General features: G+C 60.0%; 1 protein-coding gene across 1 annotated transcript in view; it reads right to left on the reverse strand.

Moving 5' to 3' along the window:
* The window catches only part of dbh (dopamine beta-hydroxylase (dopamine beta-monooxygenase)), a 229,314-nt gene that overhangs the window by 169,825 nt on the left and 32,338 nt on the right, over nucleotides 1-27,151 (reverse strand). The window contains exons 8-11 of the mRNA XM_070863249.1: nucleotides 26,024-26,062; nucleotides 22,571-22,630; nucleotides 21,302-21,429; nucleotides 18,691-18,850 (exon numbers count right to left, since the gene is read on the reverse strand). Of these exons, the coding sequence (XP_070719350.1) occupies nucleotides 18,691-18,850; nucleotides 21,302-21,429; nucleotides 22,571-22,630; nucleotides 26,024-26,062 (387 nt within the window). The remainder of the gene's footprint in view (nucleotides 1-18,690; nucleotides 18,851-21,301; nucleotides 21,430-22,570; nucleotides 22,631-26,023; nucleotides 26,063-27,151) is intronic.

A 27,151-nucleotide genomic window follows, 5' to 3' on the forward strand; every position in this document is an offset into this window, starting at 1 on the left:
TCAGTCCTTCAGTGCTTGGGAGCGCAGTCCCTCAGTCCTTCAGTCCCTGGGAGCGCGGTCTTTCAGTCGCTGGGAGAGGCGGTCCCTCAGTCCTTCAGTCCCTGGGAGCGTGGTCCCTCAGTCCTTGAGTCGCTGGGAGCGTTGTCCCTCAGGCCCTGGTAGCGTGGTCTCTCAGTCCTTCAGTCCCTGGGAGCGCGGTCCCTCAGTCCTTCAGTCCCTGGCAGTGTGGTCCTTCAGTCCCTGTGAGCGCGGTCCCTCAGTCCCTCAGTCCCTGGGAGCGTGGTTCCTCAGTCTTTCAGTCCCTGGGAGCGCGGTCCTTCAGTCCCTGGGAGCGCGGTCCTTCAGTCCCTGGGAGCGCGGTCCCTCAGTCCTTCAGTCCCTGGCAGCGTGGTCCTTCAGTCCCTGGGAGCGCGGTCCCTCAGTCCCTCAGTTCCTGGCAGCGTGGTCCCTCACTCCTTCAGTCCCTGGGAGCGCGGTCCCTCAGTTCTTCAGTCCCTGGGAGCACGTTCCTTCAGTCCTTCAGTCCCTGGGAGCACGGTCGTTCAGTCACTGGGAGACGCGCTCCCTCAGTACTTCAGTCCCTGGGAGCGCGATTCCTCAGACCTTCAGTCCCTGGGAGCGTGGTCCCTCGATCCTTCAGTCGCTGGGAGTGCGGTCCTTCAGTCCCTGGAAGCGCAGTCCCTCAGTCCTTCAGTCCCTGGGAGCGCGGTCCTTCAGTCGCTGGGAGACGCGGTCCCTCAGTCCTTCAGTTGCTGGGAGCGCGGTCCCTCAGTCCTTCAGTCCCAGGATCGTGGTCCCTCAGTCCTTCAGTCACTGGAAGCGCTGTCCCTCAGTCCTTCAGTCGCGGGGAGCGTGGTCCCTCAGTCCTTGAGTCGCTGGGAGCGCGGTCCTCAGTCCCTGGGAGCGCAGTCCCTCAGTCCCTGGGAGCGCGGTCCCTCAGTCCTTCAGTCCTTGGGAGCGCAGTCCCTCAGTCCTTCAGTCCCTGGGAGCGCGGTCTTTCAGTCGCTGGGAGAGGCGGTCCCTCAGTCCTTCAGTCACTGGAAGCGCAGTCCCTCAGTCCTTCAGTCCCTGGGAGCGCGGTCCTTCAGTCGCTGGGAGACGCGGTCCCTCAGTCCTTCAGTTGCTGGGAGCGCGGTCCCTCAGTCCTTCAGTCCCAGGATCGCGGTCCCTCAGTCCTTCAGTCGCTGGGAGCGCCGTCCCTCAGTCCCAGGGAGCACGGTCCCTCAGTCCCTCAGTCCCTGGGAGCGTGGTTCCTCAGTCTTTCAGTCCCTGGGAGCGCGGTCCTTCAGTCCCTGGGAGCGCGGTCCTTCAGTCCCTGGGAGCGCGGTCCCTCAGTCCTTCAGTCCCTGGGAGCACGGTCCCTCAGTCCTTCAGTCCTTGGGAGCGCAGTCCCTCAGTCCTTCAGTCCCTGGGAGCGCGGTCTTTCAGTCGCTGGGAGAGGCGGTCCCTCAGTCCTTCAGTCACTGGAAGCGCTGTCCCTCAGTCCTTCAGTCGCTGGGAGCGTGGTCCCTCAGTCCTTGAGTCGCTGGGAGCGTGGTCCTCAGTCCCTGGGAGCGCAGTCCCTCAGTCCCTGGGAGCGCGGTCCCTCATTCCTTCAGTCCCTGGGAGCACGGTCCCTCAGTCATTCAGTCCTTGGGAGCGCAGTCCCTCAGTCCTTCAGTCCATGGGAGCGCGGTCTTTCAGTCGCTAGGAGAGGCGGACCCTCAGTCCTTCAGTCACTGGAAGCGCAGTCCCTCAGTCCTTCAGTCCCTGGGAGCGCGGTCCTTCAGTCGCTGGGAGACGCGGTCCCTCAGTCCTTCAGTTGCTGGGAGCGCGGTCCCTCAGTCCTTCAGTCCCAGGATCGCGGTCCCTCAGTCCTTCAGTCGCTGGGAACGCCGTCCCTCAGTCCCTGGGAGCACGGTCCCTCAGTCCCTCAGTCCCTGGGAGCGTGGTTCCTCAGTCTTTCAGTCCCTGGGAGCGCGGTCCTTCAGTCCCTGGGAGCGCGGCCCCTCAGTCCTTCAGTCCCTGGGAGCGCGGTCCCTCAATCCTTCAGTCCTTGGGCGCGCGGTCCCTCTGTCCTTGGGAGCGCAGCCCCTCAGTCCTTCAGTCCTTGGGAGCGCGGTCCCTCAGTCCCTGGGAACGCGGGCCCTCAGTCCTTCAGTCGCTGGGAGTGCGGCCCCTCAGTCCTTCAGTCCCTGGGAGCACGGTCCCTCAATCCCTCAGTCCCTGGGAGCGCAGTCCCTCAGTCCTTGGGAACACGGTCCCTCAGTCCCTGGGATTGCGGTCCTTCAGTCCCTGGGAGCGCGGTCCTTCAGTCCCTGGGAGCGCAGTCCCTCAGTCCCTGGGAGCGCGGTCCTTCAGTCGCTGGGAGACGCACTCCCTCAGTCCCTCAGTCCCTGGGAGCGCGGTCCCTCAGTCATTCAGTCCCTGGGAGCGCGGTCCCTCAGTCTTTCAGTTGCTGGAAGCGCAGTCCTTCAGTCGCTGGGAGCGCGGCCCCTCAGTCCCTGGAGCGTGGTCCCTCAGTCCTTCAGTCGCTGGGAGCGCGGTCCCTCAGTCTTTGGGAACACGGTCCCACAGTACTTCAGTCACTGGGAGCGCGGTCCCTCAGTCACTGGGAGCGCGGTCCTTCAATCCCTCAGTCCCTGTGAGCGCGGTCCTCAGTCCCTGGGAACGCAGTCCCTCAGTCCTCGGGAGCGCGATCCCTCAGTCCTTCAGTCGCTGGGAGCGCAGTCTCTCAGTCCCTGGGAGCGCAGTCTCTCAGTCCCTGGGAGCGCGGTCCCTCAGTCCTTAAGTCCCTGGGAGCGCGGTCCTTCAGTCCCTGGGAGCGCGGTCCCTCAGTCCTTCAGTCCCTGGCAGCGTGGTCCTTCAGTCCCTGGGAGCGCGGTCCCTCAGTCCCTCAGTTCCTGGCAGCGTGGTCCCTCACTCCTTCAGTCCCTGGGAGCGCGGTCCCTCAGTTCTTCAGTCCCTGGGAGCACGTTCCTTCAGTCCTTCAGTCCCTGGGAGCACGGTCGTTCAGTCACTGGGAGACGCGCTCCCTCAGTACTTCAGTCCCTGGGAGCGCGATCCCTCAGACCTTCAGTCCCTGGGAGCGTGGTCCCTCGATCCTTCAGTCGCTGGGAGTGCGGTCCTTCAGTCCCTGGAAGCGCAGTCCCTCAGTCCTTCAGTCCCTGGGAGCGCGGTCCTTCAGTCGCTGGGAGACGCGGTCCCTCAGTCCTTCAGTTGCTGGGAGCGCGGTCCCTCAGTCCTTCAGTCCCAGGATCGTGGTCCCTCAGTCCTTCAGTCACTGGAAGCGCTGTCCCTCAGTCCTTCAGTCGCGGGGAGCGTGGTCCCTCAGTCCTTGAGTCGCTGGGAGCGCGGTCATCAGTCCCTGGGAGCGCAGTCCCTCAGTCCCTGGGAGCGCGGTCCCTCAGTCCTTCAGTCCTTGGGAGCGCAGTCCCTCAGTCCTTCAGTCCCTGGGAGCGCGGTCTTTCAGTCGCTGGGAGAGGCGGTCCCTCAGTCCTTCAGTCACTGGAAGCGCAGTCCCTCAGTCCTTCAGTCCCTGGGAGCGCGGTCCTTCAGTCGCTGGGAGACGCGGTCCCTCAGTCCTTCAGTTGCTGGGAGCGCGGTCCCTCAGTCCTTCAGTCCCAGGATCGCGGTCCCTCAGTCCTTCAGTCGCTGGGAGCGCCGTCCCTCAGTCCCAGGGAGCACGGTCCCTCAGTCCCTCAGTCCCTGGGAGCGTGGTTCCTCAGTCTTTCAGTCCCTGGGAGCGCGGTCCTTCAGTCCCTGGGAGCGCGGTCCCTCAGTCCTTCAGTCCCTGGGAGCACGGTCCCTCAGTCCTTCAGTCCTTGGGAGCGCAGTCCCTCAGTCCTTCAGTCCCTGGGAGCGCGGTCTTTCAGTCGCTGGGAGAGGCGGTCCCTCAGTCCTTCAGTCACTGGAAGCGCTGTCCCTCAGTCCTTCAGTCGCTGGGAGCGTGGTCCCTCAGTCCTTGAGTCGCTGGGAGCGCGGTCCTCAGTCCCTGGGAGCGCAGTCCCTCAGTCCCTGGGAGCGCGGTCCCTCATTCCTTCAGTCCCTGGGAGCACGGTCCCTCAGTCATTCAGTCCTTGGGAGCGCAGTCCCTCAGTCCTTCAGTCCATGGGAGCGCGGTCTTTCAGTCGCTAGGAGAGGCGGACCCTCAGTCCTTCAGTCACTGGAAGCGCAGTCCCTCAGTCCTTCAGTCCCTGGGAGCGCGGTCCTTCAGTCGCTGGGAGACGCGGTCCCTCAGTCCTTCAGTTGCTGGGAGCGCGGTCCCTCAGTCCTTCAGTCCCAGGATCGCGGTCCCTCAGTCCTTCAGTCGCTGGGAACGCCGTCCCTCAGTCCCTGGGAGCACGGTCCCTCAGTCATTCAGTCCTTGGGAGCGCAGTCCCTCAGTCCTTCAGTCCATGGGAGCGCGGTCTTTCAGTCGCTAGGAGAGGCGTACCCTCAGTCCTTCAGTCACTGGAAGCGCAGTCCCTCAGTCCTTCAGTCCCTGGGAGCGCGGTCCTTCAGTCGCTGGGAGACGCGGTCCCTCAGTCCTTCAGTTGCTGGGAGCGCGGTCCCTCAGTCCTTCAGTCCCAGGATCGCGGTCCCTCAGTCCCTCAGTCCCTGGGAGCGTGGTTCCTCAGTCTTTCAGTCCCTGGGAGCGCGGTCCTTCAGTCCCTGGGAGCGCGGCCCCTCAGTCCTTCAGTCCCTGGGAGCGCGGTCCCTCAATCCTTCAGTCCTTGGGCGCGCGGTCCCTCTGTCCTTGGGAGCGCAGCCCCTCAGTCCTTCAGTCCTTGGGAGCGCGGTCCCTCAGTCCCTGGGAACGCGGGCCCTCAGTCCTTCAGTCGCTGGGAGTGCGGCCCCTCAGTCCTTCAGTCCCTGGGAGCACGGTCCCTCAATCCCTCAGTCCCTGGGAGCGCAGTCCCTCAGTCCTTGGGAACGCGGTCCCTCAGTCCCTGGGATTGCGGTCCTTCAGTCCCTGGGAGCGCGGTCCTTCAGTCCCTGGGAGCGCAGTCCCTCAGTCCCTGGGAGCGCGGTCCTTCAGTCGCTGGGAGACGCACTCCCTCAGTCCCTCAGTCCCTGGGAGCGCGGTCCCTCAGTCATTCAGTCCCTGGGAGCGCGGTCCCTCAGTCTTTCAGTTGCTGGAAGCGCAGTCCCTCAATTGCTGGGAGTGCGGTCCCTCAGTCCCTGGGAGCGCAGTCCTTCAGTCGCTGGGAGCGCGGCCCCTCAGTCCCTGGAGCGTGGTCCCTCAGTCCTTCAGTCGCTGGGAGCGCGGTCCCTCAGTCTTTGGGAACACGGTCCCACAGTACTTCAGTCACTGGGAGCGCGGTCCCTCAGTCACTGGGAGCGCGGTCCTTCAATCCCTCAGTCCCTGTGAGCGCGGTCCTCAGTCCCTGGGAACGCAGTCCCTCAGTCCTCGGGAGCGCGATCCCTCAGTCCTTCAGTCGCTGGGAGCGCAGTCTCTCAGTCCCTGGGAGCGCAGTCTCTCAGTCCCTGGGAGCGCGGTCCCTCAGTCCTTAAGTCCCTGGGAGCGCGGTCCTCAATCCCTGGGAGCGCAGTCCCTCAGTCCTTCAGTCGCTGGGAGTGCGGCCCCTCAGTCCTTCAGTCCCTGGGAGCGCAGTCCCTTAGTCCTTGGGAACGCGGTCCCTCAGTCCCTGGGATTGCGGTCCTTCAGTCCCTGGGAGCGCGGTCCTTCAGTCCCTGGGAGCGTGGTCCCTCAGTCCCTCAGTCTCTGGGAGTGCGGTCACTCAGTTCCTGGGAGCTCAAACACATGGGAGCGCGGTCCCTCAGTCCCTGGGAGCGCGGTCCTTCAATCCCTCAGTCCCTGTGAGCGCGGTCCTCAGTCCCTGGGAACGCAGTCCCTCAGTCCTCGGGAGCGCGATCCCTCAGTCCTTCAGTCGCTGGGAGTGCAGTCTCTCAGTCCCTGGGAGCGCAGTCTCTCAGTCCCTGGGAGCGCAGTCCCTCAGTCCTTCAGTCCCTGGGAGCGCGGTCTTTCAGTCGCTGGGAGAGGCGGTCCCTCAGTCCTTCAGTCACTGGAAGCGCTGTCCCTCAGTCCTTCAGTCGCTGGGAGCGTGGTCCCTCAGTCCTTGAGTCGCTGGGAGCGCGGTCCTCAGTCCCTGGGAGCGCAGTCCCTCAGTCCCTGGGAGCGCGGTCCCTCATTCCTTCAGTCCCTGGGAGCACGGTCCCTCAGTCATTCAGTCCTTGGGAGCGCAGTCCCTCAGTCCTTCAGTCCATGGGAGCGCGGTCTTTCAGTCGCTAGGAGAGGCGGACCCTCAGTCCTTCAGTCACTGGAAGCGCAGTCCCTCAGTCCTTCAGTCCCTGGGAGCGCGGTCCTTCAGTCGCTGGGAGACGCGGTCCCTCAGTCCTTCAGTTGCTGGGAGCGCGGTCCCTCAGTCCTTCAGTCCCAGGATCGCGGTCCCTCAGTCCTTCAGTCGCTGGGAACGCCGTCCCTCAGTCCCTGGGAGCACGGTCCCTCAGACCCTCAGTCCCTGGGAGCGTGGTTCCTCAGTCTTTCAGTCCCTGGGAGCGCGGTCCTTCAGTCCCTGGGAGCGCGGCCCCTCAGTCCTTCAGTCCCTGGGAGCGCGGTCCCTCAATCCTTCAGTCCTTGGGCGCGCGGTCCCTCTGTCCTTGGGAGCGCAGCCCCTCAGTCCTTCAGTCCTTGGGAGCGCGGTCCCTCAGTCCCTGGGAACGCGGGCCCTCAGTCCTTCAGTCGCTGGGAGTGCGGCCCCTCAGTCCTTCAGTCCCTGGGAGCACGGTCCCTCAATCCCTCAGTCCCTGGGAGCGCAGTCCCTCAGTCCTTGGGAACGCGGTCCCTCAGTCCCTGGGATTGCGGTCCTTCAGTCCCTGGGAGCGCGGTCCTTCAGTCCCTGGGAGCGCAGTCCCTCAGTCCCTGGGAGCGCGGTCCTTCAGTCGCTGGGAGACGCACTCCCTCAGTCCCTCAGTCCCTGGGAGCGCGGTCCCTCAGTCATTCAGTCCCTGGGAGCGCGGTCCCTCAGTCTTTCAGTTGCTGGAAGCGCAGTCCCTCAATTGCTGGGAGTGCGGTCCCTCAGTCCCTGGGAGCGCAGTCCTTCAGTCGCTGGGAGCGCGGCCCCTCAGTCCCTGGAGCGTGGTCCCTCAGTCCTTCAGTCGCTGGGAGCGCGGTCCCTCAGTCTTTGGGAACACGGTCCCACAGTACTTCAGTCACTGGGAGCGCGGTCCCTCAGTCACTGGGAGCGCGGTCCTTCAATCCCTCAGTCCCTGTGAGCGCGGTCCTCAGTCCCTGGGAACGCAGTCCCTCAGTCCTCGGGAGCGCGATCCCTCAGTCCTTCAGTCGCTGGGAGCGCAGTCTCTCAGTCCCTGGGAGCGCAGTCTCTCAGTCCCTGGGAGCGCGGTCCCTCAGTCCTTAAGTCCCTGGGAGCGCGGTCCTCAATCCCTGGGAGCGCAGTCCCTCAGTCCTTCAGTCGCTGGGAGTGCGGCCCCTCAGTCCTTCAGTCCCTGGGAGCGCAGTCCCTTAGTCCTTGGGAACGCGGTCCCTCAGTCCCTGGGATTGCGGTCCTTCAGTCCCTGGGAGCGCGGTCCTTCAGTCCCTGGGAGCGTGGTCCCTCAGTCCTCAGTCCCTGGGAGCGCGGTCCCTCAATCCTTCAGTCTCTGGGAGTGCGGTCACTCAGTTCCTGGGAGCTCAAACACATGGGAGCGCGGTCCCTCAGTCCCTGGGAGCACGGTCCCTCAGTCCTCAGTCCCTGGGAGCGTGGTCCCTCAATCCTTCAGTCGCTGGGAGCGCGGTCCTCAGTCCCTGGGAGCGCAGTCCCTCAGTCCCTGGGAGCGCGGTCCCTCATTCCTTCAGTCCCTGGGAGCACGGTCCCTCAGTCCTTCAGTCCCTGGGAGCACGGTCCTTCAGTCGCTGGGAGACGCACTCCCTCAGTCCCTCAGTCCCTGGGAGCGCGGTCCCTCAGTCATTCAGTCCCTGGGAGCGCGGTCCCTCAGTCTTTCAGTTGCTGGAAGCGCAGTCCCTCAATTGCTGGGAGTGCGGTCCCTCAGTCCCTGGGAGCGCAGTCCTTCAGTCGCTGGGAGCGCGGCCCCTCAGTCCCTGGAGCGTGGTCCCTCAGTCCTTCAGTCGCTGGGAGCGCGGTCCCTCAGTCTTTGGGAACACGGTCCCACAGTACTTCAGTCACTGGGAGCGCGGTCCCTCAGTCACTGGGAGCGCGGTCCTTCAATCCCTCAGTCCCTGTGAGCGCGGTCCTCAGTCCCTGGGAACGCAGTCCCTCAGTCCTGGGGAGCGCGATCCCTCAGTCCTTCAGTCGCTGGGAGCGCAGTCTCTCAGTCCCTGGGAGCGCGGTCCCTCAGTCCTTAAGTCCCTGGGAGCGCGGTCCTCAGTCCCTGGGAGCGCAGTCCCTCAGTCCCTGGGAGCGCGGTCCCTCATTCCTTCAGTCCCTGGGAGCACGGTCCCTCAGTCCTTCAGTCCTTGGGAGCGCAGTCCCTCAGTCCTTCAGTCCCTGGGAGCGCGGTCTTTCAGTCGCTGGGAGAGGCGGTCCCTCAGTCCTTCAGTCACTGGAAGCGCTGTCCCTCAGTCCTTCAGTCGCTGGGAGCGTGGTCCCTCAGTCCTTGAGTCGCTGGGAGCGCGGTCCTCAGTCCCTGGGAGCGCAGTCCCTCAGTCCCTGGGAGCGCGGTCCCTCATTCCTTCAGTCCCTGGGAGCACGGTCCCTCAGTCATTCAGTCCTTGGGAGCGCAGTCCCTCAGTCCTTCAGTCCATGGGAGCGCGGTCTTTCAGTCGCTAGGAGAGGCGGACCCTCAGTCCTTCAGTCACTGGAAGCGCAGTCCCTCAGTCCTTCAGTCCCTGGGAGCGCGGTCCTTCAGTCGCTGGGAGACGCGGTCCCTCAGTCCTTCAGTTGCTGGGAGCGCGGTCCCTCAGTCCTTCAGTCCCAGGATCGCGGTCCCTCAGTCCTTCAGTCGCTGGGAGCGCCGTCCCTCAGTCCCTGGGAGCACGGTCCCTCAGTCCCTCAGTCCCTGGGAGCGTGGTTCCTCAGTCTTTCAGTCACTGGGAGCGCGGTCCTTCAGTCCCTGGGAGCGCGGCCCCTCAGTCCTTCAGTCCCTGGCAGCGTGGTCCTTCAGTCCCTGGGAGCGCGGTCCCTCAGTCCCTCAGTTCCTGGCAGCGTGGTCCCTCACTCCTTCAGTCCCTGGGAGCGCGGTCCCTCAGTCCTCAGTCCCTGGGAGCGCGGTCCCTCAATCCTTCAGTCGCTGGGAGCGCAGTCTCATAGTCACTGGGAGCGCGGTCCTCAGTCCCTGGGAGCGCAGTCCCTCAGTCCCTGGGAGCGCGGTCGCTCATTCCTTCAGTCCCTGGGAGCACGGTCCCTCAGTCCTTCAGTCCCTGGGAGCGCGGTCCTTCAGTCGCTGGGAGACGCACTCCCTCAGTCCCTCAGTCCCTGGGAGCGCGGTCCCTCATTCCTTCAGTCCCTGGGAGCACGGTCCCTCAGTCCTTCAGTGCTTGGGAGCGCAGTCCCTCAGTCCTTCAGTCCCTGGGAGCGCGGTCTTTCAGTCGCTGGGAGAGGCGGTCCCTCAGTCCTTCAGTCCCTGGGAGCGTGGTCCCTCAGTCCTTGAGTCGCTGGGAACGTTGTCCCTCAGGCCCTGGTAGCGTGGTCTCTCAGTCCTTCAGTCCCTGGGAGCGCGGTCCTTCAGTCCCTGGGAGCGCGGTCCCTCAGTCCTTCAGTCCCTGGGAACGCGGTCCTTCAGTCCCTGGGAGCGCGGTCCCTCAGTCCTTCAGTCCCTGGCAGCGTGGTCCTTCAGTCCCTGGGAGCGCGGTCCCTCAGTCCCTCAGTTCCTGGCAGCGTGGTCCCTCACTCCTTCAGTCCCTGGGAGCGCGGTCCCTCAGTTCTTCAGTCCCTGGGAGCACGTTCCTTCAGTCCTTCAGTCCCTGGGAGCACGGTCGTTCAGTCACTGGGAGACGCGCTCCCTCAGTACTTCAGTCCCTGGGAGCGCGATCCCTCAGACCTTCAGTCCCTGGGAGCGTGGTCCCTCGATCCTTCAGTCGCTGGGAGTGCGGTCCTTCAGTCCCTGGAAGCGCAGTCCCTCAGTCCTTCAGTCCCTGGGAGCGCGGTCCTTCAGTCGCTGGGAGACGCGGTCCCTCAGTCCTTCAGTTGCTGGGAGCGCGGTCCCTCAGTCCTTCAGTCCCAGGATCGTGGTCCCTCAGTCCTTCAGTCACTGGAAGCGCTGTCCCTCAGTCCTTCAGTCGCGGGGAGCGTGGTCCCTCAGTCCTTGAGTCGCTGGGAGCGCGGTCCTCAGTCCCTGGGAGCGCAGTCCCTCAGTCCCTGGGAGCGCGGTCCCTCAGTCCTTCAGTCCTTGGGAGCGCAGTCCCTCAGTCCTTCAGTCCCTGGGAGCGCGGTCTTTCAGTTGCTGGGAGAGGCGGTCCCTCAGTCCTTCAGTCACTGGAAGCGCAGTCCCTCAGTCCTTCAGTCCCTGGGAGCGCGGTCCTTCAGTCGCTGGGAGACGCGGTCCCTCAGTCCTTCAGTTGCTGGGAGCGCGGTCCCTCAGTCCTTCAGTCCCAGGATCGCGGTCCCTCAGTCCTTCAGTCGCTGGGAGCGCCGTCCCTCAGTCCCAGGGAGCACGGTCCCTCAGTCCCTCAGTCCCTGGGAGCGTGGTTCCTCAGCCTTTCAGTCCCTGGGAGCGCGGTCCTTCAGTCCCTGGGAGCGCGGTCCTTCAGTCCCTGGGAGCGCGGTCCCTCAGTCCTTCAGTCCCTGGCAGCATGGTCCTTCAGTCCCTGGGAGCGCGGTCCCTCAGTCCCTCAGTTCCTGGCAGCGTGGTCCCTCACTCCTTCAGTCCCTGGGAGCGCGGTCCCTCAGTCCTTCAGTCCCTGGGAGCACGTTCCTTCAGTCCTTCAGTCCCTGGGAGCACGGTCCTTCAGTCACTGGGAGACGCGCTCCCTCAATACTTCAGTCCCTGGGAGCGCGGTCCCTCAGACCTTCAGTCCCTGGGAGCGCAGTCCCTCAGTCCTTCAGTCCCTGGGAGCGCGGTCCTTCAGTCGCTGGGAGACGCGCTCCCTGAGGCCTTCAGTCCCTGGGAGCGTGGTCCCTCGATCCTTCAGTCGCTGGGAGTGCGGTCCTTCAGTCCCTGGGAGCGCGGTCCTTCAGTCGCTGGGAGACGCGCTCCCTGAGGCCTTCAGTCCCTGGGAGCGTGGTCCCTCGATCCTTCAGTCGCTGGGAGACGCGGTCCCTCAGTCCTTCAGTCGCTGGGAGCGCGGTCCCTCAGTCCTTCAGTCCCAGGAGCGCGGTCCCTCAGTCCTTCAGTCGCTGGGAGCGCCGTCCCTCAGTACCTGGGAGCGCGGTCCCTCAGTCCCTAGGAGCGTGGTTCCTCAGTCTTTCAGTCCCTGGGAGTGCGGTCCTTCAGTCCCTGGGAGCGCGGTCCTTCAGTCCCTGGGAGCGCGGTCCTTCAGTCCCTGGGAGCGCGGTCCCTCAGTCCTTCAGTCCCTGGGAGTGCAGTCCCTCAGTCCTTCAGTCCTTGGGCGCGCGGTCCCTCAGTCCTTGGGAGCGCAGTTCCTCAGTCCTTCAGTCCTTCAGTCCTTGGGAGCGCGGTCCCTCAGTCCCTGGGAACGCGGTCCCTCAGTCCTTCAGTCGCTGGGAGTGCGGCCCCTCAGTCCTTCAGTCCCTGAGAGCGCGGTCTTTCAGTCGCTGGGAGAGGCGGTCCCTCAGTCCTTCAGTCACTGGAAGCGCAGTCCCTCAGTCCTTCAGTCCCTGGGAGCGCGGTCCTTCAGTCGCTGGGAGACGCGGTCCCTCAGTCCTTCAGTTGCTGGGAGCGCGGTCCCTCAGTCCTTCAGTCCCAGGATCGCGGTCCCTCAGTCCTTCAGTCGCTGGGAGCGCCGTCCCTCAGTCCCTGGGAGCACGGTCCCTCAGTCCCTCAGTCCCTGGGAGCGTGGTTCCTCAGTCTTTCAGTCCCTGGGAGCGCGGTCCTTCAGTCCCTGGGAGCGCGGTCCCTCAGTCCTTCAGTCCCTGGCAGCGTGGTCCTTCAGTCCCTGGGAGCGCGGTCCCTCAGTCCCTCAGTTCCTGGCAGCGTGGTCCCTCACTCCTTCAGTCCCTGGGAGCGCGGTCCCTCAGTCCTTCAGTCCTTGGGAGCGCAGTTCCTCAGTCCTTCAGTCCCTGGGAGCGCGGTCTTTCAGTCGCTGGGAGAGGCGGTCCCTCAGTCCTTCAGTCACTGGAAGCGCAGTCCCTCAGTCCTTCAGTCCCTGGGAGCGCGGTCCTTCAGTCGCTGGGAGACGCGGCCCCTCAGTCCCTCAGTCCCTGGGAGCGTGGTTCCTCAGTCTTTCAGTCCCTGGGAGCGCGGTCCTTCAGTCCCTGGGAGCGCGGTCCTTCAGTCCCTGGGAGCGCGGTCCCTCAGTCTTTCAGTCCCTGGCAGCGTGGTCCTTCAGTCCCTGGGAGCGCGGTCCCTCAGTCCCTCAGTTCCTGGCAGCGTGGTCCCTCACTCCTTCAGTCCCTGGGAGCGCGGTCCCTCAGACCTTCAGTCCCTGGGAGCGCAGTCCCTCAGTCCTTCAGTCCCTGGGAGCGCGGTCCTTCAGTCGCTGGGAGACGCGCTCCCTGAGGCCTTCAGTCCCTGGGAGCGTGGTCCCTCGATCCTTCAGTCGCTGGGAGTGCGGTCCTTCAGTCCCTGGAAGCGCAGTCCCTCAGTCCTTCAGTCCCTGGGAGCGCGGTCCTTCAGTCGCTGGGAGACGCGGTCCCTCAGTCCTTCAGTCGCTGGGAGCGCGGTCCCTCAGTCCTTCAGTCCCAGGAGCGCGGTCCCTCAGTCCTTCAGTCGCTGGGAGCGCCGTCCCTCAGTCCCTGGGAGTGCGGTCCCTCAGTCCCTCAGTCCCTAGGAGCGTGGTTCCTCAGTCTTTCAGTCCCTGGGAGCGCGGTCCTTCAGTCCCTGGGAGCGCGGTCCCTCAGTCCTTCAGTCCCTGGGAGTGCAGTCCCTCAGTCCTTCAGTCCTTGGGCGCGCGGTCCCTCAGTCCTTGGGAGCGCAGTCCCTCAGTCCTTCAGTCCTTGGGAGCGCGGTCCCTCAGTCCCTGGGAACGCGGTCCCTCAGTCCTTCAGTCGCTGGGAGTGCGGCCCCTCAGTCCTTCAGTCCCTGAGAGCGCGGTCCCTCAATCCCTCAGTCCCTGGGAGCGCAGTCCCTCAGTCCTTGGGAGCGCGGTCCCTCAGTCCTTGGGAGTGCGGTCCTTCAGTCCCTGGGAGCGCGGTCCTTCAGTCCCTGGGAGCGTGGTCCCTCAGTCCTTCAGTCACTGGGAGCGCGGTCCTTCAGTCCCTGGGAGCGCGGTCCCTCAGTCCTTCAGTCCCTGGCAGCGTGGTCCTTCAGTCCCTGGGAGCGCGGTCCCTCAGTCCCTCAGTTCCTGGCAGCGTGGTACCTCACTCCTTCAGTCCCTGGGAGCGCGGTCCCTCAGTCCTTCAGTCCCTGGGAGCACGTTCCCTCAGTCCTTCAGTCCCTGGGAGCACGGTCCTTCAGTCACTGGGAGATGCGCTCCCTCAGTCCTTCAGTCCTTGGGCGCGCGGTCCCTCAGTCCTTGGCAGCGCAGTCCCTCAGTCCTTCAGTCCTTGGGAGCGCGGTCCCTCAGTCCCTGGGAACGCGGTCCCTCAGTCCTTCAGTCGCTGGGAGTGCGGCCCCTCAGTCCTTCAGTCCCTGAGAGCGCGGTCCCTCAATCCCTCAGTCTCTGGGAGCGCAATCCCTCAGTCCCTGGCAGCGTGGTCCTTCAGTCCCTGGGAGCGCGGTCCCTCAGTCCCTCAGTTCCTGGCAGCGTGGTCCCTCACTCCTTCAGTCCCTGGGAGCGCGGTCCCTCAGTCCTTCAGTCCCTGGGAGCACGTTCCCTCAGTCCTTCAGTCCCTGGGAGCACGGTCCTTCAGTCACTGGGAGACGCGCTCCCTCAGTACTTCAGTCCCTGGGAGCGCGGTCCCTCAGACCTTCAGTCCCTGGGAGCGCAGTCCCTCAGTCCTTCAGTCCCTGGGAGCGCGGTCCTTCTGTCGCTGGGAGTACGCGCTCCCTGAGGCCTTCAGTCCCTGGGAGCGTGGTCCCTCGATCCTTCAGTCGCTGGGAGTGCAGTCCTTCAGTCCCTGGAAGCGCAGTCCCTCAGTCCTTCAGTCCCTGGGAGCGCGGTCCTTCAGTCGCTGGGAGACGCGGTCCCTCAGTCCTTCAGTCGCTGGGAGCGCGGTCCCTCAGTTCTTCAGTCCCAGGAGCGCGGTCCCTCCGTCCTTCAGTCGCTGGGAGCGCCGTCCCTCAGTCCCTGGGAGCGCGGTCCCTCAGTCCCTCAGTCCCTGGGAGCGTGGTTCCTCAGTCTTTCAGTCCCTGGGAGCGCGGTCCTTCAGTCCCTGGGAACGCGGTCCCTCAGTCCTTCAGTCGCTGGGAGTGCGCGCCCCTCAGTCCTTCAGTCCCTGGGAGCGCGGTCCCTCAATCCCTCAGTCCCTGGGAGCGCAGTCCCTCAGTCCTTGGGAACGCGGTCACTCAGTCCCTGGGATTGCGGTCCTTCAGTCCCTGGGAGCGTGGTCCCTCAGTCCTTCAGTCACTGGGAGCGCGGTCCCTCAGTCTCTGGGAGTGCGGTCACTCAGTTCCTGGGAGCTCAAACACATGGGAGCGCAGTCCCTCAGTCCCTGGGAGCGCGGTCCCTCAGTCCCTGGGAGCGCGGTCCCTCAGTTCTCAGTCCCTGGGAGCGCGGTCCCTCAATCCTTCAGTCGCTGGGAGCGCAGTCTCTCAGTCCCTGGGAGCGCGGTCCTCAGTCCCTGGGAGCGCAGTCCCTCAGTCCCTGGGAGTGCGGTCCCTCATTCCTTCAGTCCCTGGGAGCACGGTCCCTCAGTCCTTCAGTCCCTGGGAGCGCGGTCCTTCAGTCGCTGGGAGACGCACTCCCTCAGTCCCTCAGTCCCTGGGAGCGCGGTCCCTCATTCCTTCAGTCCCTGGGAGCACGGTCCCTCAGTCCTTCAGTCCTTGGGAGCGCAGTCCCTCAGTCCTTCAGTCCCTGGGAGCGCGGTCTTTCAGTCGCTGGGAGAGGCGGTCCCTCAGTCCTTCAGTCACTGGAAGCGCTGTCCCTCAGTCCTTCAGTCGCTGGGAGCGTGGTCCCTCAGTCCTTGAGTCGCTGGGAGCGTTGTCCCTCAGGCCCTGGTAGCGTGGTCTCTCAGTCCTTCAGTTCCTGGGAGCGCGGTCCTTCAGTCCCTGGGAGCGCGGTCCCTCAGTCCTTCAGTCCCTGGCAGCGTGGTCCTTCAGTCCCTGGGAGCGCGGTCCCTCAGTCCCTCAGTTCCTGGCAGCGTGGTCCCTCACTCCTTCAGTCCCTGGGAGCGCGGTCCCTCAGTCCTTCAGTCCCTGGGAGCACGTTCCTTCAGTCCTTCAGTCCCTGGGAGCACGGTCCTTCAGTCACTGGGAGACGCGCTCCCTCAGTACTTCAGTCCCTGGGAGCGCGATCCCTCAGACCTTCAGTCCCTGGGAGCGCAGTCCCTCAGTCCTTCAGTCCCTGGGAACGCGGTCCTTCAGTCGCTGGGAGACGCGCTCCCTGAGGCCTTCAGTCCCTGGGAGCGTGGTCCCTCGATCCTTCAGTCGCTGGGAGTGCGGTCCTTCAGTCCCTGGAAGCGCAGTCCCTCAGTCCTTCAGTCCCTGGGAGCGCGGTCCTTCAGTCGCTGGGAGACGCGGTCCCTCAGTCCTTCAGTTGCTGGGAGCGCGGTCCCTCAGTCCTTCAGTCCCAGGATCGTGGTCCCTCAGTCCTTCAGTCGCTGGGAGCGCCGTCCCTCAGTCCCTGGGAGCACGGTCCCTCAGTCCCTCAGTCCCTGGGAGCGTGGTTCCTCAGTCTTTCAGTCCCTGGGAGCGCGGTCCTTCAGTCCCTGGGAGCGCGGTCCCTCAGTCCTTCAGTCCCTGGGAGTGCAGTCCCTCAGTCCTTCAGTCCTTGGGCGCGCGGTCCCGCAGTCCTTGGGAGCGCAGCCCCTCAGTCCTTCAGTCCTTGGGAGCGCGGTCCCTCAGTCCCTGGGAACGCGGTCCCTCAGTCCTTCAATCGCTGGGAGTGCGGCCCATCAGTCCTTCAGTCGCTGGGAGCGCGGTCCCTCAATCCCTCAGTCCCTGGGAGCGCAGTCCCTCAGTCCTTGGGAACGCGGTCCCTCAGTCCCTGGGATTGCGGTCCTTCAGTCCCTGGGAGCGTGGTCCCTCAGTCCTTCAGTCACTGGGAGCGCGGTCCCTCAGTCCTTCAGTCCCTGGCAGCGTGGTCCTTCAGTCCCTGGGAGCGCGGTCCCTCAGTCCCTCAGTTCCTGGCAGCGTGGTCCCTCACTCCTTCAGTCCCTGGGAGCACGGTCCTTCAGTCTTTCAGTCGCTGGGAGCCCCGTCCCTCAGTCCCTGGGAGCGCGGTCCCTCAGTCCTTCAGTCGCTGGGTGCGTGGTCCCTCAGTCCTTCAGTCCCAGGAGCGCGGTTCCTCAGTCCTTCAGTCGCTGGGAGCACCGTCCCTCAGTCCCTGGGAGCGCGGTCCCTCAATCCCTCAGTCCCTGGGAGCGTGGTTCCTCAGTCTTTCAGTCCCTGGGAGCGCGGTCCTTCAATCCCTGGGAGCGCGGTCCTTCAGTCCCTGGGAGCGCGGTCCCTCAGTCCTTCAGTCCCTGGCAGCGTGGTCCTTCAATCCCTGGGAGCGCGGTCCCTCAGTCCCTCAGTTTCTGGCAGCGTGGTCCCTCACTCCTTCAGTCCCTGGGAGCACGGTCCTTCAGTCTTTCAGTCGCTGGGAGCGCCGTCCCTCAGTCCCTGGGAGCGCGGTCCCTCAGTCCCTCAGTTACTGGGAGCGTGGTTCCTCAGTCTTTCAGTCCCTGGGAGTGCAGTCCCTCAGTCCTTCAGTCCTTGGGCGCGCGGTCCCTCAGTCCTTGGGAGCGCAGCCCCTCAGTCCTTCAGTCCTTGTGAGCGCGGTCCCTCAGTCCCTGGGAACGCGGTCCCTCAGTCCTTCAATCGCTGGGAGTGCGGCCCCTCAGTCCTTCAGTCGCTGAGAGCGCGGTCCCTCAATCCCTCAGTCTCTGGGAGCGCAGTCCCTCAGTCCTTGGGAACGCGGTCCCTCAGTCCCTGGGATTGCGGTCCTTCAGTCCCTGGGAGCGTGGTCCCTCAGTCCTTCAGTCACTGGGAGCGCGGTCCTTCAGTCCCTGGGAGCGCGGTCCCTCAGTCCTTCAGTCCCTGGCAGCGTGGTCCTTCAGTCCCTGGGAGTGCGATCCGTCAGTCCCTCAGTTCCTGGCAGCGTGGTCCCTCACTCCTTCAGTCCCTGGGAGCGCGGTCCCTCAGTCCTTCAGCCCCTGGGAGCACGTTCCCTCAGTCCTTCAGTCCCTGGGAGCACAGTCCTTCAGTCCCTGGGAGCACGGTCCTTCAGTCGCTGGGAGACGCGCTCCCTGAGGCCTTCAGTCCCTGGGAGCGTGGTCCCTCGATCCTTCAGTCGCTGGGAGTGCGGTCCTTCAATCCCTGGGAGCGCGGTCCTTCAGTCCCTGGAGCGCGGTCCCTCAGTCCTTGGGAGCGCGGTCCCTCAGACCTTCAGTCCCTGGGAGTGCAGTCCCTCAGTCCTTCAGTCCTTGGGCGCGCGGTCCCTCAGTCCTTGGGAGCGCAGCCCCTCAGTCCTTCAGTCCTTGGGAGCGCGGTCCCTCAGTCCCTGGGATTGCGGTCCTTCAGTCCCTGGTAGCGTGGTTCCTCAGTCCTTCAGTCCCTGGCAGCGTGGTCTTTCAGTCCCTGGGCGCGCGGTCCCTCAGTCCTTCAGCCCCTGGGAGCACGTTCCCTCAGTCCTTCAGTCCCTGGAAGCACGGTCCTTCAGTCACTGGGAGACGCGCTCCCTCAGTACTTCAGTCCCTGGGAGCGCGGTCCCTCACTCCTTCAGTCCCTGGGAGCACGTTCCCTCAGTCCTTCAGTCCCTGGGAGCACGGTCCTTCAGTCGCTGGGAGACGCGCTCCCTGAGGCCTTCAGTCCCTGGGAGCGTGGTCCCTCGATCCTTCAGTCGCTGGGAGTGCGGTCCTTCAGTCCCTGGAAGCGCAGTCCCTCAGTCCTTCAGTCCCTGGGAGCGCGGTCCTTCAGTCGCTGGGAGACGCGATCCCTCAGTCCTTCAGTCGCTGGGAGCGTGGTCCCTCAGTCCTTCAGTCCCAGGAGCGCGGTTCCTCAGTCCTTCAGTCGCTGGGAGCGCCGTCCCTCAGTCCCTGGGAGCGCGGTCCCTCAATCCCTCAGTCCCTGGGAGCGTGGTTCCTCAGTCTTTCAGTCCCTGGGAGCGCGGTCCTTCAATCCCTGGGAGCGCGGTCCTTCAGTCCCTGGGAGCACGGTCCCTCAGTCCTTGGGAGCGCGGTCCCTCAGACCTTCAGTCCCTGGGAGTGCAGTCCCTCAGTCCTTCAGTCCTTGGGCGCGCGGTCCCTCAGTCCTTGGGAGCGCAGCCCCTCAGTCCTTCAGTCCTTGGGAGCGCGGTCCCTCAGTCCCTGGGAACGCGGTCCCTCAGTCCTTCAATCGCTGGTAGTGCGGCCCCTCAGTCCTTCAGTCCCTGGGAGCGCGGTCCCTCAATCCCTCAGTCCCTGGGAGCGCAGTCCCTCAGTCCTTGGGAACGCGGTCCCTCAGTCCCTGGGATTGCGGTCCTTCAGTCCCTGGGAGCGTGGTCCCTCAGTCCTTCAGTCACTGGGAGCGCGGTCCCTCAGTCTCTGGGAGTGCGGTCACTCAGTTCCTGGGAGCTCAAACACATGGGAGCGCGGTCCCTCAGTCCCTGGGAGCGCGGTCTCTCACTCCTCAGTCCCTGGGAGCAGGGTCTCTCAGTCCCTGGGAGCGCGGTCCGATTGCAGCTTCTGTACTCACTGGAAAACGAACAGCAGAAGACTTGTTGCAATGCACTGAGATAGGAGCAGAATCATACACAGCTCTCAGGACCTGTCTGCTGAATGGGCTCCAGATCACAGAGTCGAACTGTTGTGTGACTGGGACTTGGGGGCAGGTGCAGATTCCGTCATCATCAATCCTTTAAAGACAGAAACATTCCTATGTTAGAGAGAAGCTCACAGCCCCTCCCCTGTACCAATACTCCTCTCTGGAAATAAACAGGAAGGCTAGGGGAGGGGAGTGGAGGTTCGGGGGAAAGATTAGGAATTGATATTTGCGCCACATGAGTGCCAGGCAATGAGTATCACCAGCAAGAGTGAGTCTAACCTCCTCCCTATGACATTTAACGGTATCACCATCGTCGAATCCACCACCATCCTGAGGTCACCATTGATCAGACACTAACTGTACCAGCCACATAAATACTGTGGCAACAATAGAGGGTTAGAGGCTGGGTATTCTGCGGCAAGTGTTTCACCTGATTCCCCAAAACCTTTCCACCATCTGCAAGGCACAAGTCAGGAGTGTGATGGAATACTCTCCACTTGCCTGGATGAATGCAGCTCCAACAACACTCAAGAAGCTCGACACTATCCAGGACAAAGTAGCCCACTTGATTGGCATCCCATCCACCATCTTAAACATTCACTCCCTCCACCATCAGCGCACCATGGCTGCAGTGTGCACCATCTACAAGATGCACTGCAGCAACTCGCCAAGGCATCTTCACCTGCACTTCCCAAACCTGCGACCTCTGCCCACCTGGAAGGACAAGGGCAGCAGATGCATGGGAACACGATCACCTTCAAATTCCCTTCCAAGTTGCACACCATCCTGACTTGGATCGCCGTTCCTTCATCATCACAGGGTCAAAATCCTGGAACTCTCTCCCTAACAGCACTGTAGGATTACATAGGATATATGGCATAGAAACAGGCCCAACCAGTCCATGCTGGCGTTTATGCTCCACTCGAGCCTCCTCCTATTTTTGCTTATCTAAATTTATCCGCATAACCCTCTCTTCTCTTCTCGCTCATCTGCTTGTCTAGCCCTCATTAAATGCATCCAAGTGTGGTCCAACCAAGGTTCATAGAAACATATAAACATAGAAAATAGGTGGAGGAGTAGGCCATTCGGCCCTTCGAGCCTGCACCACAATTCAATAGGATCATGGCTGATCACTCCCTCAGTACCCCTTTCTTGCTTTCTCTCCATACCCCTTGATCTCTTTAGCCGTAAGGGCCATATCTAAATCCATCTTGAATATATCCAATGAACTGGCATCAACAACTCTCTGCGGCAGGGAATTCCACAGGTTAACAACACTCCGAGTGAAGAAGTTTCTCCTCAATTCAGTCCTAAATGGCCTACCCCTTATCCTAAGACTATGTCCCCTGGTTCTGGACTTCCCCAACATCGGGAACATTCTTCCCGCATCTAACCTGTCCAGTCCCGTCAGAATCTTATACGTTTCTATGAGATCCCCTCTCATCCTTCTAAACTCCAGTAAATAAAGGCCTAGTTGATCCAGTCTCTCCTCATATGTCAGTTCAGCCATCCCTGGGATCAGTCTGGTGAACCTTCGCTGCACTCCCTCAATAGCAAGAACGTCCTTCCTCAGATTGGCAGATCAAAACTGAACACAATATTCCAGGTGAGGCCTCACTAAGGGCCTATACAACTGCAGTAAGACCTCCCTGCTCCAATACTCAAATCCCCTAGCTATGAAGGCCAACATACCATTTTGCCTTCTTCACCGCCTGCTGAACCTGCATGCCAACTTTCAATGACTGATGAATCATGACATCCAGGTCTCGTTGCACCTCCCCTTTTCCTAATCTGCCGCCATTCAGATAATATTCCGCCTTCGTGTTTTTGCCCCCAAAATGGATAACCTCACGTTTATCCACATTATATTGCATCTGCCATGCATTTGCCCACTCACCTAACCTGTCCAAGTCACCCTACAGCCTCTTAGCGTCCTCCTCACAGCTCACACTGCCACCAAGTTTAGTGTCATCTGCAATACAGGTTTAGCATAACTTCCCTACTTTTCAATTCTATACCTCTCAAAATAAATCCTAGTGCTTGGTTTGCTTTTTTTATGGCCTTGCTAACCTGTGTCGCAACATTTAGTGATTTGTGTATTTATACTCCGAGATCTCTTTGTTCCTCTACCCCACCCAGACTCTCACCCTTCACCTTCACCACACGGACTGCAATAGTTCAAGAAGACGTCAGCCCACCACCACTTTCTCAAGGGCAACTGGGGATGGGCAATAAATGCTCATATCAAGCCCACATCCCGAGCCTTAATTCTTGTGTACATACTAGCGCAGGGTCTCTGCGCTCCTCCAATTCTGGCCTCTTGCATATCCCGGATGGCCGTGCCTTCAGCTGCCTGGGCCCTAAGCTCTGGAATTCCCTCCCTAAACCTCTCCGCCTCTCCTCCTTTAAGATGCTCCTTAAAACCGACCTCTTTGACCCAGCTTTTGGTCGCCTGTCCTAATATCTCATGTAGCTTGGTGACTGATGACCCTACTGTGAAGCATGTTATCAAAGGACTTATATAAATGCAAATTGTTATTACCTGTTGATGAAGGTGAAATACTTCTGCAGGTAACTGAGATCTACGGCACTCTTGCACAACTCCAGTTGTGTTTGGGGGTAATAGTGCACATAATTCACACACATTTCTTCATTGATTCCGAATCCCCCCTAAACACACAGAGTCCCATTACAATCATATTGCACCTGTCTCCACTCAGTCCCAAACCCTTTAACGATTTCAAATATTTATCCATGTCCCCTTTAACAGCGGCTCAGAATTCTGCTCCATCTCGATTTCTGTATCCAGGCCCGAGAATGCTGGGGTCACGATAGAGCAGGGGCTCCGACCCCCCCACTTTCCGGGATCAGGGTTGAATATTCATAGGATGGGGTTCTCCTGGCCCGGGAGAAAACCCCCCGCCCCAAGAGACACCCTATGTCCCTGACCGCCGCCCCCCCAGAGCCACCAAGGAGATTGTGACAGGGCTTCAGCAAGTCCAGAGACAACGTGGAACCTTTCTCTCTCTTTCTGTTTCTCTCATTCTCCTTCGCTGCCTCTCTGGGAAAACAATTTGGTGGAGGAGAGGGTTTGTAGACTAGGGGTGATAGGGACTGGGAAGTGAGCAGAGGGGGAGGGGTTGGGGCTGTGTTTGTGGAGAGGAGGCGGAGTTTGTGGAGAGGGGCAGGACTGGGGAAGGGGCAGAGTTTGTGGAGAGGAGCGGGGCCGAGGAGGAGCCGGAGTTTGTGGAGTGGGGCGGGGCTGAGGAAGGGGCAGAGTTTGTGGAGAGGGTCTGGGTTGGGGAGGGGATGAAATTTGTGAGGTGGGGGCGGAGTTTGTGGAGTGGAGTGGGGGCGGAGTTTGTGGAGTGGGGTGGGGGCGGAGTTTGTGGAGAGGGGCGTGGCTGGGTTTGTGGGGGGGGCGGGGTTGGGGGGGGGGCTAAGTTTGTAGAGAGGGGCGTGGCAGGGGCACGGGGATGGGCGGGCGGAGGTTGTGTACGGGCTGGGTTGGAGAGGGGGTGGAGTTTGTGGGGCGGGGAGGGGGAAGAGTTTGTTGGGGGGCTGAGGAGGGATGGAGTTTGTGGGGAGGAGGCAGAGTTTGTGGGGAGCACCGGAGTAAATCCACAGCCCGTACCGCACCTTCATCGAGTGACAGGAAGGTGGGCTCATCCCTGGTATCCTTCTACTAAATCTCCTCTACACCTTTTTTACCCATTTTGAAACAGTAAATGCGAGATGTAAGAAGCAGCGAGCGTGAAGGCTCCCGGTGAATAAGATGGACCAGTTCCCGCTCTGGGATTTATACACCTACCACTGTCACATGACTCCGGTCCTCAGTGTTGTACGTGCAGGACGTTATCAGAACATCGCCCTATGGAGAAGATCACATGACTGAGCCCAGGTTATCAGCAAATTACTAAATCAAAACAATTGTGTAAAGCACGAGGCTGGTGAGTGTCTAAATGTTGTGTCATGTTGGAACTCCAGGATGCTTACTGTGCCCTGGACAACCACCTGTGCAGGAAGTGTTGTCAGCTGGAGGAGCTCGAGCTCCCGGTTTTTGGAGCTTGAGCAGCAGCTGGTGTCACTGCAGTGCATCCGTGAGGCTGAAAGCTTCGTGAATAAGACGTTTCAGGAGCTGATCATCCTGCAGCTTATGATAGTGCTGGCGGATAGGGAATGGGTGACCTCCAGACAGACAAAGAGGACCAGGCAGGTAATGCAGGAGTCCCCCGAGTGCATCTCGCTCTCCAACCAATATTCCGTACTGAATGAATACTGATGGTTCCTCTGGGGAGTGCAGCCACAGCCAAATCCACGGCACCACGGGTGGCTCAGCTGTACAGGGAGGATGGGGAAGAAAGATCAGGAAAGGGGCTTCGATAGTTGGGGAACGAGACAGGTGTTTTTGCGGCTGCAGATGTGACTCCAGGATGCAAGGTTGCCTTCCTGGTACCAGGGTCAAGGATGTCACCGAGCGGCTGCAGGGCATTCTGGGGGGAGAGGGTGAACAGCCAGAGGTCGTGGTCCATATCGATACCAACAGCATAGGTAGAAAGAGAGATGAGGCCCTGAAGGCAGATTTTAGGAAAGAGATTAAAAAGCAGCACCTCAGGAGCTCTGGATTGCTCCCGGTGCCATGAGCTAGTGAGTACAGAAATAGGAGGATAGAGCAGATGAATGCGTGGCTGGAGAGATGGTGCAGGAGGGAGGCTTTTGGGTTCTGGGGGAGGTGGGACCTGTATAGGTGGACAGGTTGCACTTCAACAGAGCCGGGACCAGTATCCTCGCGTGGGGGGTGGAGGGGTTGCTGGTGCTGTTAGGGAGGATCTAACCTAATTTGGCAGGGGGATGGGCATCAGATGTAGCATTAGAAAGGAGAAACAAAGCGCACAAAGGTTTGGGAGAGAATGGTAGCACCAAAGTAAGAAATAGCACAGTATTAAGTGGGGTCAGACTAAGAGAGAATACAAGAAAGACTCAGATACGTTTACAGTGCGTGTGTGTAAACACACGAAGCATGGTAAATAAGGTTGGTGGGCTGCAGGCACAAATACCACATGGGAATGTGATGCCATGTCGATAAAGGAGCTCTGGCTGTAAAAAGGACAGCTAACATCTCGGCATATAAGTAGTAAAAGAGTGGTAAGAGGAGGGGTGGGGCTGATTAGGGACCAAAATGGAGACCTACGCATGAAGGCAGAGGGTATGGCTGAGGTACGTAATGAGTACTTTGCCTCTGTCTTCACTAAGGAAGAAGATGCTGCCATAGACAGTGAAGGAGGAGGTAGAGGAGACACTGGATGAGATAGGAATTGATACAGAAAGGTTGGCTGCACTTAAAGTAGGTAAGTCACCAGGACCGGATGGGATGCATCCTAGGATGCTGAGGGAAATAAATTGGGGAGATACTAGCCATGATCTTCCAATCCTCCTTAGATATGGGGGTGGTGCCAGAGCACTGGAGAATTGCAAATGTTACATCCTTGTACATAAAAGGTGTAAAGATAAACCCAGCAACTACAGGCCGGTCAGTTTAACCTCGGTAATGGGGAAGCTTTTAGAAACAATAATCAGCGACAAAATTAACAGTCACTTGGACAAGTTTGGATTAATTAAGGAAAGCCAGCACGGATTTGTTAAAGGCAAATCGTGTTTAACCAACTTGATCGAGTTTTTTGATGAGGTAATAGAGAGAGTTGATGAGGGTAATGCGGTTGACGTGGTGTACATGGATTTCCAAAAGGCTTTTGACAAAGTGCCACATAATAGGCTTGCCAACAAAGTTGAAGCCCATGGAATAAAAGGGACAGTGACAGCATGGATACGAGATTGGCTAAGTGACAGGAAACAGAGAGTAGAGGTGAACGGTTGTTTTTCAGACTGGAGGAAGGTATACAGTGGTGTTCCCCAGGGGTCGGTTCTAGAACCACTGCTTTTCTTGATATATATCAATGACTTTGACTTTGGTGTACAGGGAACAATTTCAATTTTTTCAGATGACACAAAACTTGGAAGTATAAGAGAGGGATAAACTTCAGGAGGATATACACAGGCTGGTGGAACGGGCGGACACGTGGCAGATGAAATTTAACACAGAAAAGTGAGAAGTGATACATTTTGTTGAGAAGAACGAGGAGAGTCAAGATAAACTAAAGGGTACAATCCTACAGGAGGTGCTTGGACAGAGAGATCTGGGGTATATATACACAAATCATTGAAGGTGGCAGGACAGATTGAGAAAGCGGTTAAAAAAGCTTCCAGGATCATGCGCTTCATAAATAGAGAGATAGAGTACAAAAGCAAGGGAGTTATGAGGATCCTTCATAAAACACCGATTCGGCCTCAACTGGAGTACTGAGTCCAATTCTGGGCACCACGCTTTAGGAAGGATGTGAAAGCCTTAGAGAGGGTGCAGAAAAGATTTACGAGAATGATTCCAGGGATGAGGGACTTCAGTTACGTCGACAGACTGGAGAAGCTGGGATTGTTCTCTTTAGAGCGGAGATGGGATAGAGGTGTTCAAAATCATGAGTGGTCCGGACAGAGTAGATAGAGAGAAACTGTTCCCATTGACGGACGGGTCGAGAACCAGAGGACACAGATTTAAGGTGATTGGCAAAAGAACCAAAGGCAACATGATGAAAAACCTTTTTACCCAGCGAGTGGTTAGGATCTGGAATGCACTGCCTGAGAGGGTGATGGAAGCAGACTCAATCGTGGCTTTCAAAGGGGAATTGGATAAGTACCTGAAGGAAAAATATTTGCAGGGCTGCGAGAAAGGGCGGGGAAGTGGGACTGGCTGAAGTGCTCTTGCAGAGAGCTGGCACGGGATCGATGGGCCGAATGGCCTCCTGTGCTGTAACCATTCTATGATTCTATAAAGCACGAGGCTGGCGAGTGTGTAAAGCACGAGACTGGCGAGTGTGTAAAGCACGAGGCTGGTGAGTGTGTAAAGCACGAGACTGGCGAGTGTGTAAAGCACGAGGCTGGGGAGTGTGTAAAGCACGAGGCTGGCAAGTGTGTAAAGCACAAGGCTGGCGAGTGTGTAAAGCACGAGGCTGGGAGTGTGTAAAGCACGGGACTGGGAGTGTGTAAAGCACGAGGCTGGGGAGTGTGTAAAGCACGAGGCTGGCGAGTGTGTAAAGCACGAGGCTGGCGAGTGTGTAAAGCACGGGGCTGGGAGTGTGTAAAGCACGAGGCTGGGAGTGTGTAAAGCACGAGGCTGGTGATCTGTGACCCTGGCGCTCTATCAGATACTCACGGGCAGCACAGTGATCTCTTTCTGCAACATACGGATTTCCTGAAAAGACCAAAGTAAATTTATTAAACCGACTCAATCTGTGTCTCTGATCAACAACATTCCATAACTAACGACACAATCAAAGAACTACCCAAGGTGGGTACACACGAGCCTGGAGCCACTCACCTTTTGCAAACGTTCTGCCTTCCTGATTCTTGGTGTCTCTCAAAGTGACTCCGGCACATTTATTGGTTCCATTTATATTGAGCAAAATACAATAACTGAGGCTTCCAGCTGCTCCCAGCGATTGGTGCCCCAGTGTAAATGTGAGGTCAGCCTGAGGAAACAATGGTCTTGTGGTGATGACCTTGCTCTCTGTCTGCTAATGTGGTACCTTTGTTTAAAAAGGGAGAAAGGGATAGACCGAGTAATTACAGGCCAGTCAGCCTAACCTCGGTGGTGGGAAAATTATTGGAAAAAATTCCTGAGGAACAGGATAAATCTTCATTTGGAAAGACATGGATTAATCAAGGACAGTCAGCATGGATTTGTTAAGGGAAGGTCATATCTGACTAACTTGATTGAATTTTTCAAAGAGGTAACAAGGAAGGTCGATGAGGGCAGTGCATTTGATGTCGTGTATATGGATTTTAGCAAGGCTTTTGATAAGGTCCCACATGGTAGACTGGTCACAAAAGCAAAAGTCTATGGGATTTAGGGCTAAGTGGCAAGTTGGATCCAAAATTGGCAGAGTCAGGAAGCAAAGGGTAATGGTTGATGGGTGTTTTGTGACTGGAAGGATATTTCCAGTGGGGTTCCACAGGGCTCAGTACTAGATCCCTTGCTTTTCATGGTATACATTAATGATCTAGACTTGGATGTAGGGGTATAATTATGAAATTTGCAGATGATACTAGATGACACTCGGCTGTGTGGTTGATAATGAAGACGAAAGCTGTGGACTGCAGGAAGATATCAATGTACTGGTCAGGTGGGCAGAACAGTGGCAAATGGAATCCAATCCGGACAAGTATGAGGTAATGCATTTGGGGAGGGCTAAGAAGTCAAGGGAATACACATTAAATGGTACAACACTGAAAAGTGTAGAGGAACAAAGGACCTTGGAGTACAGGTCCACAGATCGCTGAA

This window comes from Pristiophorus japonicus, chromosome 20 (genome assembly GCF_044704955.1).
Source record: "Pristiophorus japonicus isolate sPriJap1 chromosome 20, sPriJap1.hap1, whole genome shotgun sequence".
NCBI lineage: Eukaryota > Metazoa > Chordata > Chondrichthyes > Pristiophoridae > Pristiophorus > Pristiophorus japonicus.